The sequence below is a fragment of the Anabrus simplex genome, chromosome X (assembly GCF_040414725.1).
Source record: "Anabrus simplex isolate iqAnaSimp1 chromosome X, ASM4041472v1, whole genome shotgun sequence".
Lineage (NCBI taxonomy): Eukaryota > Metazoa > Arthropoda > Insecta > Orthoptera > Tettigoniidae > Anabrus > Anabrus simplex.
Window position 1 is genome coordinate 108,758,416 of NC_090279.1, and position 12,036 is coordinate 108,770,451.

General features: G+C 39.3%; 1 protein-coding gene across 3 annotated transcripts in view; it reads right to left on the bottom strand.

The window, feature by feature from the left end:
- LOC137503083 (F-box/LRR-repeat protein 2-like) overlaps positions 1 to 12,036 on the bottom strand; it is a 154,049-nt gene that overhangs the window by 31,900 nt on the left and 110,113 nt on the right. Inside the window, exon 1 of one of the 3 annotated variants that reach the window (XM_068230528.1) lies at positions 8,442 to 9,295. The exons of the other annotated variants lie outside the window; for them this stretch is intronic. Coding sequence (XP_068086629.1) covers positions 8,442 to 8,454 — 13 coding nt within the window. The 5' untranslated portion in view covers positions 8,455 to 9,295. Of the gene's footprint in view, positions 1 to 8,441; positions 9,296 to 12,036 lie in introns of those variants that run through there. 3 annotated transcript variants of the gene reach the window in all.

Below are 12,036 nucleotides of genomic sequence, written 5' to 3' on the forward strand. Positions count from 1 at the left end.
CCTGCATCTAAGGGCTGGTTTGAGGTCCACTCAGATTACGTGATTACATTTGAGGAGCTACCTGATGGTGAGATAGCAGCCCCCATCTAGAAAGCCAAGAATAACAGCTGAGAGGATCTGTCATGCTGACCAGACACCTCGTAATCTGCAGGCGTTCGGGCTGAGCAGCGATCCCTTGGTAGGCCATGTCCTTTCGGGGCTCTTGCGCCATGGGGTTTTACCACAATCAGAACATGAATACTGCTTGACGTGGTTGATTATAACGCTATGTAAGAACCTACACTTCAACTGAACAACACCCGGCACGTAACTAAATAGACACTATACTTTGGCAGACCAAATGAAATACACAAAATTCAGAGGTACAGTACACACAAAATGAGAACAAACAACCACTGTCTGCAAACAGAAATGATGAACTGAATACATCCACAAGTTGGTATTATTAGAAAATACATATAAGCATAATTTTCCTCGCAAGATACCCACTCATAAATGCAGCCTAATATGCGAATGTCTATATGAAATCATCATTGCCCGGTTCTCTTTGTACGTACCGTACTTGTAGTGGACCTCCACTAAAGAAACTTAGTTCAATCGTTCCACAGATCTTCAGTTGTTCTTTCGTATTCTCTACTCAAGACAGGAGTACGCCATTCAGAAATCTTCAGCTTGCACCACAGGGTTCGTTCAGCCTAGAAGCAGCAGTACGCCTGTCAGAGGCTAATGTAGAGTAGCGAAGAGTATGAGTGAGTGACAAATTTAGAATTTAGAGTATGAGTTTATGTTTCTGACGAAGTATTATTTATATCTAATGTACTGTGCAATTTGTACTTAAATATCTGAAAGGAAAGAACTTCTAATTTTAAAATATAGGCCTACTTCCAGTTGTTTTCAATAATTATGAATAATGGGGATGAAGTCATGTCATCATTTATAAATAAATATACAATGAAAGTGTATAGTTTAAAATGCGAGTACCAGAGCACGTGCGCAGCCGCTGAGTCGCTAACCTCCATCGGATGCTAGAGTAAGATACTGCTTTGGATCGGAGCAGCGTCAGCTATGTTCGGCTGTGCGTGATGTCAAGCGTGGTGTTAGATGGCGGTGAATCTTAGGCCTCCCCAAGGAAAGCAGAGCTTCTACTTTCTTCTTCTTCTTCTTCTTCTTGAATATTGATTAGGCACTTTCAGTACATCACCGATTAATTTAGCTTTTGGAATATTATTCATTCAATATATGATTGGAAACATTGAAATAATAATCACTATGTGAATTACATAAATTACTGTGATGATAGTATGATACAAGACATACATTACAATGATTATCCACTTCTTCAATTTATAATTGCACACACAGTTAGATATTAAATAAACATACTTTATAATATTAAATGGCTTTTATAAAGAAAACAATTGATTGTGTTTATTATCTCAGTAACAGGATTATACAATAAGCAAGAGACACTTGTTGCTAATTAATTGGTAGTTAATTTCTGAATAAATCATCTTCGTGGAAACTCAGAATTCATGCATTGCATTACCATTGCCTCATTGGGAGTTAAGGCATGATTAAACCTCATCCGTATTACTTCTTACCACTCATCAACATCGTTCTAGTATGTCCTCCTTCCCCCACCTCTACTCTCGTCATTCCTCCCCCATCACCTTTGATTTATCTGATGACCTTGGAACACATAGGAGCATTAAAGAGAAAACATGTTACTTCGAGCTACAACAGCATTGCGAGAGTGAGGAAAGTGCAATGATGTAGTATCTTCATATACCACTAGATGGATGACTGATCCAATCCAACCTCCACGGCAAAAAGGAGCCTGCACGTTAGCTATCGTATTTAACTTTGCCTTATTTATGTCTGTTTTATGCCTTGATTTACTTTAAAAGGTCGGTTATATCAGGCAGTGAGATATATCCTCTCATAGGTACGTAATTTAACTTATTCAAGCCGGTAATACTTCAATCACTGACTAATATAAGCCATTGAATTATTATTATGATTATTATTGAAGAATTGTTCTTTTACATGCAAATCCCCCTTTGTTGAATAATAAGGTGGGTAATCGCTGTGAAGTGGAAAGGATTCGTGTCCAACAAGTAGAGTTATATTTATGACCGACTGCTTGGTTGAATGGTCATCGTTCAGAAGATCCTGGGTTTGCTTCCTGGCCAGGCCAGGGATTTAAATTGCAGCTGATTAATTCTTCACCCCCTGCGGGTGGGGTATCCCCTGCCTGTCGTAAGAGGCGACTAAAAGGGGCCCAAGGGGATCTCAACTTGGGAGTGTAGATTGGCGACCACGGGGCCCTTGGCTGAGTCTTGACATTGCTTCCACTTACTTGTGCCAGGCTCCTCACTTTCATCTACCATGTCCGACATCCTTGGTCAACTCTCGTTCTTTTCCGACCCCGACGGTATTAGAGCATTCGAGGCCTAGGGAGTCTTTCATTTTCACACTCCTCGTGGCGCTTGCCTTTCTTCGTCCGAAACTTCATTTTTCGACGTGACAGATCCCTTGTTTTTCTCTCTCTCTACCCCCTGTGGGTGAGGGACGCAGAAGGATAATACACGCATGGTATCCCCTGCTTGTCGTGAGAGGTGACTACAAGGGGCAACCAAGGGATGATTGTCTTAGAACCATGAAAGTACTTTTGATTAGTACCATCAAGCGGGGAACACCATGGGTTGCTTTTACTTGTGAGTAGTACCACTATGTTAGGTACGAAATAGGTTTGTGCTTAGTAGCAGCAGTGGGTGTGAACTGTGGGTTTCCAGTACCCGTGAGTCGTACCCATGTGAGCAACACCATGGGTCTGCGTTGCCTCTGATTAGTACCCACTGTGTGAGGAACACCACGGGAATACCGGCGCCCGTGATTAGTACACCTAGGTGAGGAACCCCATCGGTTTGCGTTGGCTATGAGTGGCGCCAATGTGTGAGAAACACCATAGGTCAGCGTTACCTGTACGACGTACAATACTTGTGAATAGTACCATCATGTGTGGAACACCGTGAGTCTTCGCTCCTTCTGATTTGTACCCCAACATGACACATACCATGGTTCTACTTTACTAGCAATACGTACCATTCTGAGTGGCCTTTGCCCTGGATTTTGGAACCCTTTACACATCAAGTATCTTCGATTCAGGATTGTGCTTCAGAAGTGGTCCCTTGGTCAGTAATACTATTTTTTATGATAGTTTTTTGAGCCGGATCCACTGATTGTTTTAAATTCGTGTCCATCCATTCGTTCTTCACATTTTTTATTTTGGTCAGTGGATGATTTTGAACTTTTACTTTGTCATTTCATTTCGTACCATTAAGGGCCGATGACCTCAATGTTAGGCCCCTTTAAATAACAAGCATCATCATCATCATCATCATCGATTAATTCTTCTGGCTTGAGGACAGGGGGTTTGTTTGTCCTCTTCAACCACTAAACTACCACAGAAACACGCAATAATTATCACATCCCTAAATATTGGTTTGCCTTCAGCAAGGGCATCTGGCCATAAAACAGGGCCAAACCCACACGTGCGACACAGTTCAAACCCGCGAAGAAGTACAATTATATTTGTAGTGCACATTTCATACCCAAGGATTATGAACCAAGGTCTTTTGGTAGAATAATAATGTTATTGTTTTTACACCCCACTAACTACTTTGATGGTTTTTGGAGATGCCAAGGTGCCAGAATTTTGTCCCATAGGAGTTCATTTACATGCCAGTAAATCTACCGATATGTAGCTGGTGTATTTGAGCACTTTCAAATACCACCGGACTGAGTCAGGATCAAACTTACCAAGTTGGACTCAGAAGGCCAGTGTCCCAAACATCTGAGCCACTCAGCCTGGCCTTATAGTGAAAAATGCTCACTAATTAGAAATGCAGCTCCAAGGTGTTGCCAAGTACTGCACCACCATTAATTACATGTTTGCTGAAAAGTCAGCAATATTTCAAACAGTGGTAGATCACCCTGTGACTGATGTAGATGTGAAGATAGTCGGAGGGTTCAACTCGTTAAACTGATGCCAAATGTATTACCAAATAAGACTTAAAACATACCCACTCTCACTACACAGAGGTGAATTGGAGAAAGACGTGTGGTTTCAGGCAACACTGTTTAAAGAACTGTAATCTCATGTAAAAACTTCAACATTGTGTAAGGATCTTGCTCTAGTTATTTGTTTAATAATCCTACCCTGTCAAGTCACTGTCATTTAGTGTTTGGCTAACATGCCTAATAAAATATCAGAAAATATTTAGGAGATTAGGTTGTTTTTCAGTGTCCATTTCCATGTATAATTATAGTGGACAATTCTGTTTGCATAATATGGAAACGTGTTTTGCCGTACAGAATGCCGCCATGCCTGGCATCACTCATGCGCGTTGAGACTGCACGGACTCAAGCATCTAGCACAGGTCCTCTCAAACATCAAAGTCTCATGCGTGCAAACCAAGGAGCTGTGCAATGGGCATCTTTCCAACTGCGCTCGGTTCAACTCGGCATTGCAGAGCAGAGCTGCGCAGCTGGGATATTGTATTTGGGAGATAGCGGGTTCGAACTGCACTGTTGGCAGCTCTGAAGAGGGTTATCGATGGTTTCCATTTTTACACCAGGCAAATGCTGGGGCTGTACCTTCTTGAAGTTCACGGTCGCTTCTTTCCCGCTCCTAGCCCTTTCCTATCCCGTCATCACCATAAGACCTATCTGTGTTGGTGCAAAGTAAACTCAACTGCGAAGAAACATACAGAGAATTCCCGATACTCAGACTATCAAGAAAGTATTCACCTGAAACCTTCGTGGGGGAAGGAGAGGGGGAAGGAGATGAATAAGGATGGACTGTACTTTATAAAATGATTACTAGAGAAAATATTTAAATACAGTTTTATATTATCAAATTACTTGTCTTTTTATGCATTATTTTTACTGCAAAGATCCTTCATCTATACTTATTTGACTTTATGAGCTTCACTCATCACTGAGACATTGAAATCAAATCAAGAACCTAGCATATGGCCAAGAAGTTCACGACCGAAATGTTAGAGGCAGCCTTCGGGGGTACAATGTTCAGAAACCTTTATCCAATTATATATCACTTCCACTTTCAAACAAGGCAATTCAGTTTTCAGTTTCTCGACAGCACGTAAATCCATATTTATACAATTGTAGATGCCAAGATATCCGAGATATTTCATGTGAAGAAGAATTAGATCCCATGGGAATTGAACCAAGTTTAGCCTCTCTAGAGTTAGATGTCGTAATGTTCTCAATTTTGCTATATATCCCAAACCTACCTTTGTTACCTTCCAACAGCATGATATTGTAAGGCAGTTCAAACCCCGTACTCCTTGTAAATGAAATATCCCAGTGCCTGTCACCAAACTGCAACCAGATATACTCAAGGAATTAAGCTGTTTAAGATTAGGCATGATTTTTAAACTAGCATCAGTCATCTTACTACAGCTTATCAAAGAAAGATACTTTAATAGGGGGCAGTTTCTTACAATGACTTCAGTAACATCATCATCAAAATTAGGTGAATACTGGAGCCTTAATTTCACTAAATGTGACATATTTTCATTCTCAAATATTTGTTTCAGATGATCTGACTCTTCATAATATAAGTCTTTAATCGCAAGTGCTCGTACTGTTTTTAGTCTTCCAAAATATTCTATTTTCTTGTCATGTTTCCGACAATGGCCATAGAAATAAAGACACAAGGATTTCAGCTCACAGTTTGACACAGCTGGGAGCACGCATTCGCCAGACTCGTTGCAGCAAGATACTCCAAGTGTATGTAGTGTATCTTTCCTCATAGACAAAAGATAATGAAGATCATTCATTTCAAAATTGATACTCAGAAACTCGAAATGTTCCAGCTCGGTACATTGGTCAGCAACTGGTTTTAAGTTGATCAAGTAACTTGAGGCATGGAATCCAAACAGAATTAAAACCTTCAAGTTGGTAAATTTTCCAACAATCTCACACTTATCTAAGTCTACCAACACACGGTCTGGAATTCTGAGCTGTTCAACATTTGGACATTTCTCCTGCAAGTTCTTAATAAAGTTCACATCTGTGTTCGGTAGCCTACTTATTTGTAACTTTCTCAACTCGGCACAATTGTCTGTTATTGCTTGTAGAACTCTATAATCATATCTATCTTGGAGAATAATGTTCTGTAACTTTGGAGAAATCTTCAGCATCTCCACAACTTGTTCGGAGCTTGTGTCCTTCTCAGGAGAATATGTCACGTTCTTCCACAGGCTGATACTCTGGGTCACTTCTCTCCACCGAGAACACACGTTCTGAACTGACTGAACCAGATCTCTGTGAGTGCAGAAGGAGAATATTCTCTCCAGTACCTCGCTGGGCAGACACTCCATTTCTGGAAAGAGAAACCAACATAACTTGCACTACATGGTGCGTACTTCTAAAGGAAGTACAAAAGATAATATGTGAAATCTATTTTCCCAAATGAGGTTCAAGCAAGAGGGTGGGTGGTGATGATTCTTCTTTTATGTTGTGAAAATGTGGATCTTAACCACTACAAAAGATATTTAATTTGACCGAGAGAGTTGGCCATGGGGTTAGGGATACAGATTTGAGCTTGGATTTGGAAGTTAGTGGGTTCGAACCTTACTTTGGGCAGTTCTGGAGAAGGTTTCCTGTGGTTTCCTATTTTTGCACCTGGCAAATACTTAAGCTGTACATTAACAGGGCAGATTCCTTCCCACTCTCAGTCTTTTCCTATCCCATCATGACCTATCTGTGTAAAGCAAATTGTGAAAATGAATAATTAAATTAATGGACAATTTAAAAATGTTAACATGTGGTTCTATACACAAATCCAATAGAGAAATAAACAAGAAGTATAGACAAAACATTCAATTATGTATTAAAACAATAAACTGGAAGTTAACAAACCATCACTTAAGTGTCCAACAACCATCAATTTGTCCATTCTTTCCTTTAGCACACACTGTTACACACAAAAGAGCACACACATGTGCCAGTGTCCAAACAGAATTCAATATCCTCTTCCCTCATCACTGTCATCTGAATCTCTACATTTTGGCCATACACCCCAGACAAAATGGCTTCAACACCTCAGCACAACTGGATGTCTCTGCAGATCTTTCATGGAAGCCATCTTTAAAAAAAACCTGCAAGAGAAGTTGTTTTATTTTTTTCTGATCACATAGCAGCCAACGAATTTTGGCTTATGTTTCAGTCCTAGTCCAGCTCAAGTCCTTCCTATAGCTAGCAAGCCTCCATTTCTGTAGTTCACAGTCTCTCGGCACTGATGGTTTTCCTATTTTCATGCCAAATTTTCAGGATATATTGTTTTAACTGATTGCATAGTCAAATGAAACTTCAAAACACAATATTATTTCCTCCCCATATCACACTTGAGTTTTGAGAGCCTCTTTTGATCTTATCTTCACTCCCATCAGCAGATCAAAACACTCAGTGTTGATACATCTTTGGAAGGTTTAGTTAAGTACATACCGAAGATAATCAACATGTCTGCACCATTACGCTGATTTATCGACTGACAACTAGGACAAGACTTGTAGCATGACGAGTAAAATACCTAGTGTAATCACTCCACTCTCCTAATGTTGTCGTTGGTGACCCCACGGGAGTGTAGCACTGAACTTGCAATGAACATGTACGCCATAAGTCGATGAAGGTATGTGCTTAATGTGCCGTTTCACAATTCTTTATAAGAGCTAGAGCAACAAGATGGAGTCTCTACGGTCAAAATCTCGAATAAAATACATTTAACGTCAGTACGGGCCAAATTATAAGTCTTTTCGTCAGTCGGTTACAGTAATAGCCGCGTTTAGAAGGCGCAGAAAAAAATGACAGATGGACATTATTTGAAACCATTATTCAAGAAAAAAGATGCTCATCTTTTACTATCTATTCTGACTTCGGTGTATTAACAGGACGAAAAACTCATTTTAAGGGAATTATTCAGCGGAGCGATATATTGGAGATTTGGAAACGAAGATTAGTTCCCGACTACACTCTATTTGGCAGAGATCAAGATTTAAACGCCGCGCGAGAGATTTAATACGAGAAACAATACGAGATAAGATATACTACTGTGGAACTACGTCACGCAGTGACGCAAGCCCTTGATGAAATTTGCCCGACACCGGTTAACATTGAAAGACACTTACGGACCAGTAAATTAAGTGCATTTAGGCTGATAAAAGACGGCGGAAAGAAATTTATTTTCGAATCAGAATATACTGAATATAAGTCTTAGACAATTCTGGACTATTTAGTGATCTAACTGTTTTCCAGTAAAAACCTGTACAATCTGAGCAACGCAAGAGCTATAGTACTTGAAAAAATGTCAGCAATGAGTCAAACATTCTATCATTGTTCTGTTCCATACGCACGAGTCTTCATCATGGGTCTGTAAGGAAGCAAGGCGATGCTGCTTGGATCCTGACGAGGCGAGACGATGTTGGCTATCCCGGATGACCAGTGAGCGATGATGAGAAGCCACGATGTACCCAACCACTGGTGGAGGAACCAGATGACCAGCTCATAGTCTCAGATGACCGGAGAGGAGGAAACGCCGAGACCATCTTGAGCAAAGTTAAGTCCAATGTCCAAGTCGTTTTCGTAAGTAAGAAGATATTGTTTTCTTTATTTTGCTTTGTAATATTTATTGGTGCGAACACAGTGCGTAAACAAACATCTAGCTAAATTGATTGGAAGTAGGTACTCATCCGTACGAAACGTCAATTCCATTTGTAGGCGTGGTCACCAAGTGATGTTCGTTCGTAATGTTTTCCAGAGACATGCGTGAAGAGATCGCTAAAATTATTATTATTATTATTACCAGTGATGTGTAAGAATGAAGTAGGCATTTATATCTGCGTGTTATAAACTTAAGCAACGTCAAATTGTACGAGATCATGCATAGGATTTGTGTTATGAAGGAATGGCAGTAGACTATTCCAAGTTACGTTAAATTTGGTACTATGACTGTAGTAAATAAAGTAGGCATTTTAGTAATGTCGCGGCACGTTCATGTGCAAGCCAAGGTAATGAATTACGTGATAAAGTGATAGTGTGGTTATATGAAATAAGAGTAATAATTATCGCGTCATGAATATGATATAGAGTTGTTGATGATGTATAATGGTTGTAGTTATTGTTTCTTCGAGAGAGAGTCATAGTTGCATGAAATAAGGTCTCGTGATTTCAAATGTTATAATGGAGAAGATCACTGATTTCTCGCCAATTCCACGCAATGATTTTAAGCCTACGCATTTTATCTAGCTCAGGACATGATCTCAGGACGTCGAGCGCAATGTTTCTTTATCCATATTAAGTTACTCGGAGAAGCAAATGTTTACTCTGGATAGTCTGGAGCCTTCACTGATTCGCTTAGGAAGATCTCGAGAACTCACTGAATAATTACACTTCTGTATGAATTTCAATCTATAGGCCGATCGCTGGTGACCTAGGGTTTCGAAGGAGGATCAATTTCTTTTAGCTGGAGATATTGTCATCCGACTAAGTAGATTTTCCATTGGTAGCATGTGTTGTTATAACCTTGTAGAACCAGAGTGATGACGTTTCTTGCCATTTCGTACGCACGTAGTTTATGTCAATAAGATAAGGTCATATTACCTTAAATTCATGAATTAAATCTTGCGAAGATGTTACTTATTGGATGATTACGACTTACAATGGACGTAGCTTAGCTCATGATGTGTAACATAAGGAAATATGAGTGTCTAAAAAAAGCAACTAAATAGGCAGAGAGCAATATTTAAGACGTAAAACGTATATGTGTGTACTTGTCAGAATAACGCAAGAAGAGTTTAGAATATCCTCATTGATAGTCTTAAAGCTACGGACAGTCAATCAGTCAGTTGAATTTTAAGTACTGTGATAGTTTTTTTTTTTTGAATAAATATCAAGTATTAGTTAACATAATCTGATGCGATGTCCAAGGACGGTTGACTTAAACAAATAGAACTCCATTTCTTGACTGAAGAATGGCTCAGAAGGTCCACATGTGTTTCTTTATTTCTCAAAATAATACAACTAGAAGGACTATAAATAATAGTTGATAGGAGTTTTCTTTTCTTTTCTGTGGATGCATCCTATATTTTAAATGTAAATAATTTTCATGTTTTATTTTCTTGCCAAGAAGGCACTTGTAAATACTAGTAGCTGTATCCAATTTAATTTATTTAATCATCACCCGACTCGCTAGGTGAATTGAAAGAGAAGGATAGGGCATTCTATTTTAAGAATCTTCCCACATGTGTCATGTCGTTTACAATATTAATTGATGATTTCGGAGATGAATGAGTACTAAGAAAGGAAGCTATTTAAGCCGAGAAAACATTCAATCACTTAGGGTGAAGTGAAAAGACGTGATTTTTCCAATGTTATCGACGGATATGGATTACTAGGTCGACGATGAGTCAGTCAATACTAAGGCTACTTCATTAGTTAAGTTTTGAACTAATTGCTTGAATATTTGATTTAATATTTAAATAAATTTTGAATGGTGAAACCTAAAAACTCTTTCTCTGTGTTCTTAGCATAAGGTTTAGTTGTAAGATTGTAGTAGTAACGATCGACGACGATTTTCTTAAGAATTAATGAGAATGGTACCTAGCTAAATACGAGTAAGAGACGTCTTTCTGCGTTAGTTAGGGAATTCCGTTGTTTGACCTGGTCGTTTTTCCGTTGCGGAACTCACACCCGTAGAACTCAGTCACCCGATTTATTGAAGTTAGAGCTAGTCTGGATCTCTTGTGTCCTTGCCTGGACGCGGGAACGGCGCAAGTAGAAAATGTCGCCCATACGTGTGACAATTCGAGAAAGACACCGTGGTCAAGAACCGTTGGTCGCCATAGAAAAGGGCACCTCAACGTGATGCGAATGGAGGAAAACGCCATGGGAACTGTTGGTTGCAAACCAAACAGAATTTTTTTTTGAGATACTCATGTATGTGGAAATTCAAGAGAAAGTCGTCGTGGGAAGTCAAGAGAAAGAATACGACACAGAACTGTGAAGAGGTCGATTCCCATATGTAACAATAAGAATGAGGAAAACATCGGGAAACCTAGTAAGAAGATGACAGAGATGACAGTCGAATGACGGGTCTTCGGTGCAATATTAGAGTAAAACGGGAGAATTTACTCGAGAAGTGGGTGAGACGAAGGAGATATTTTAGAAACTAATGGATGAGGAATTATTGATGGTAACAGCAGATTGATTGCATGGAGATGAAGATGTTGTACGGTAATTTCTTTACTGGACTGTTAGGCGTTATAATCTTATGGGATCGAAGTTGACACAGCAAGATATTAGACTGTGAGAACAAGTAGATGCACAGTATAGATAATGGAACAGGAGAAAGAAGAAATGGATGGTTGCTCTGAAGAGGATAGCAGCAAATGGCTGATAGCAGTCAGAACTAGGAAAGAAGGATAAATTACTGCTAATATGTCAATTTAATTAGATGTAACTTAGATATAAGAGATAGATTGTAAGAGGTTATTTGAGTTATTTTCAGTTAAGAATTGGAGTCATAAGTACATGAACAAGTACCTCATATTTCCTAGTGTGATTGGGTCAACATCGTGAGCTGAATCGGATCCAAGTAGTGAAGCCTGCCTGTGTATTTGCTGAATATATATATTGTTGATTGGAGTAGTGGGAGAGACATTGTTGGAGAACTTGAGTTGTGGAGAATTTAGGTAAAACCATAGAGTTTATTAGGATTTATAGAATTTAGAATACTAATTGAATATCAATATGACGACGTTAAGCCATTTGAAAGCTCAATTTGAGGAGTATCAAAGGGAACAACGAGAAGAACAAGAACAGTATCGGAAAGACCAAGAAGAGAAACAAGAGAAATACCAAAAAGAGCAGGAAGAGAAAGAAAGAAGACAGAAAGAAGAGCGCCAGGGATTGTTGCAGGCTATAAAGGAAATGATGGAAGAAAACAGAAAG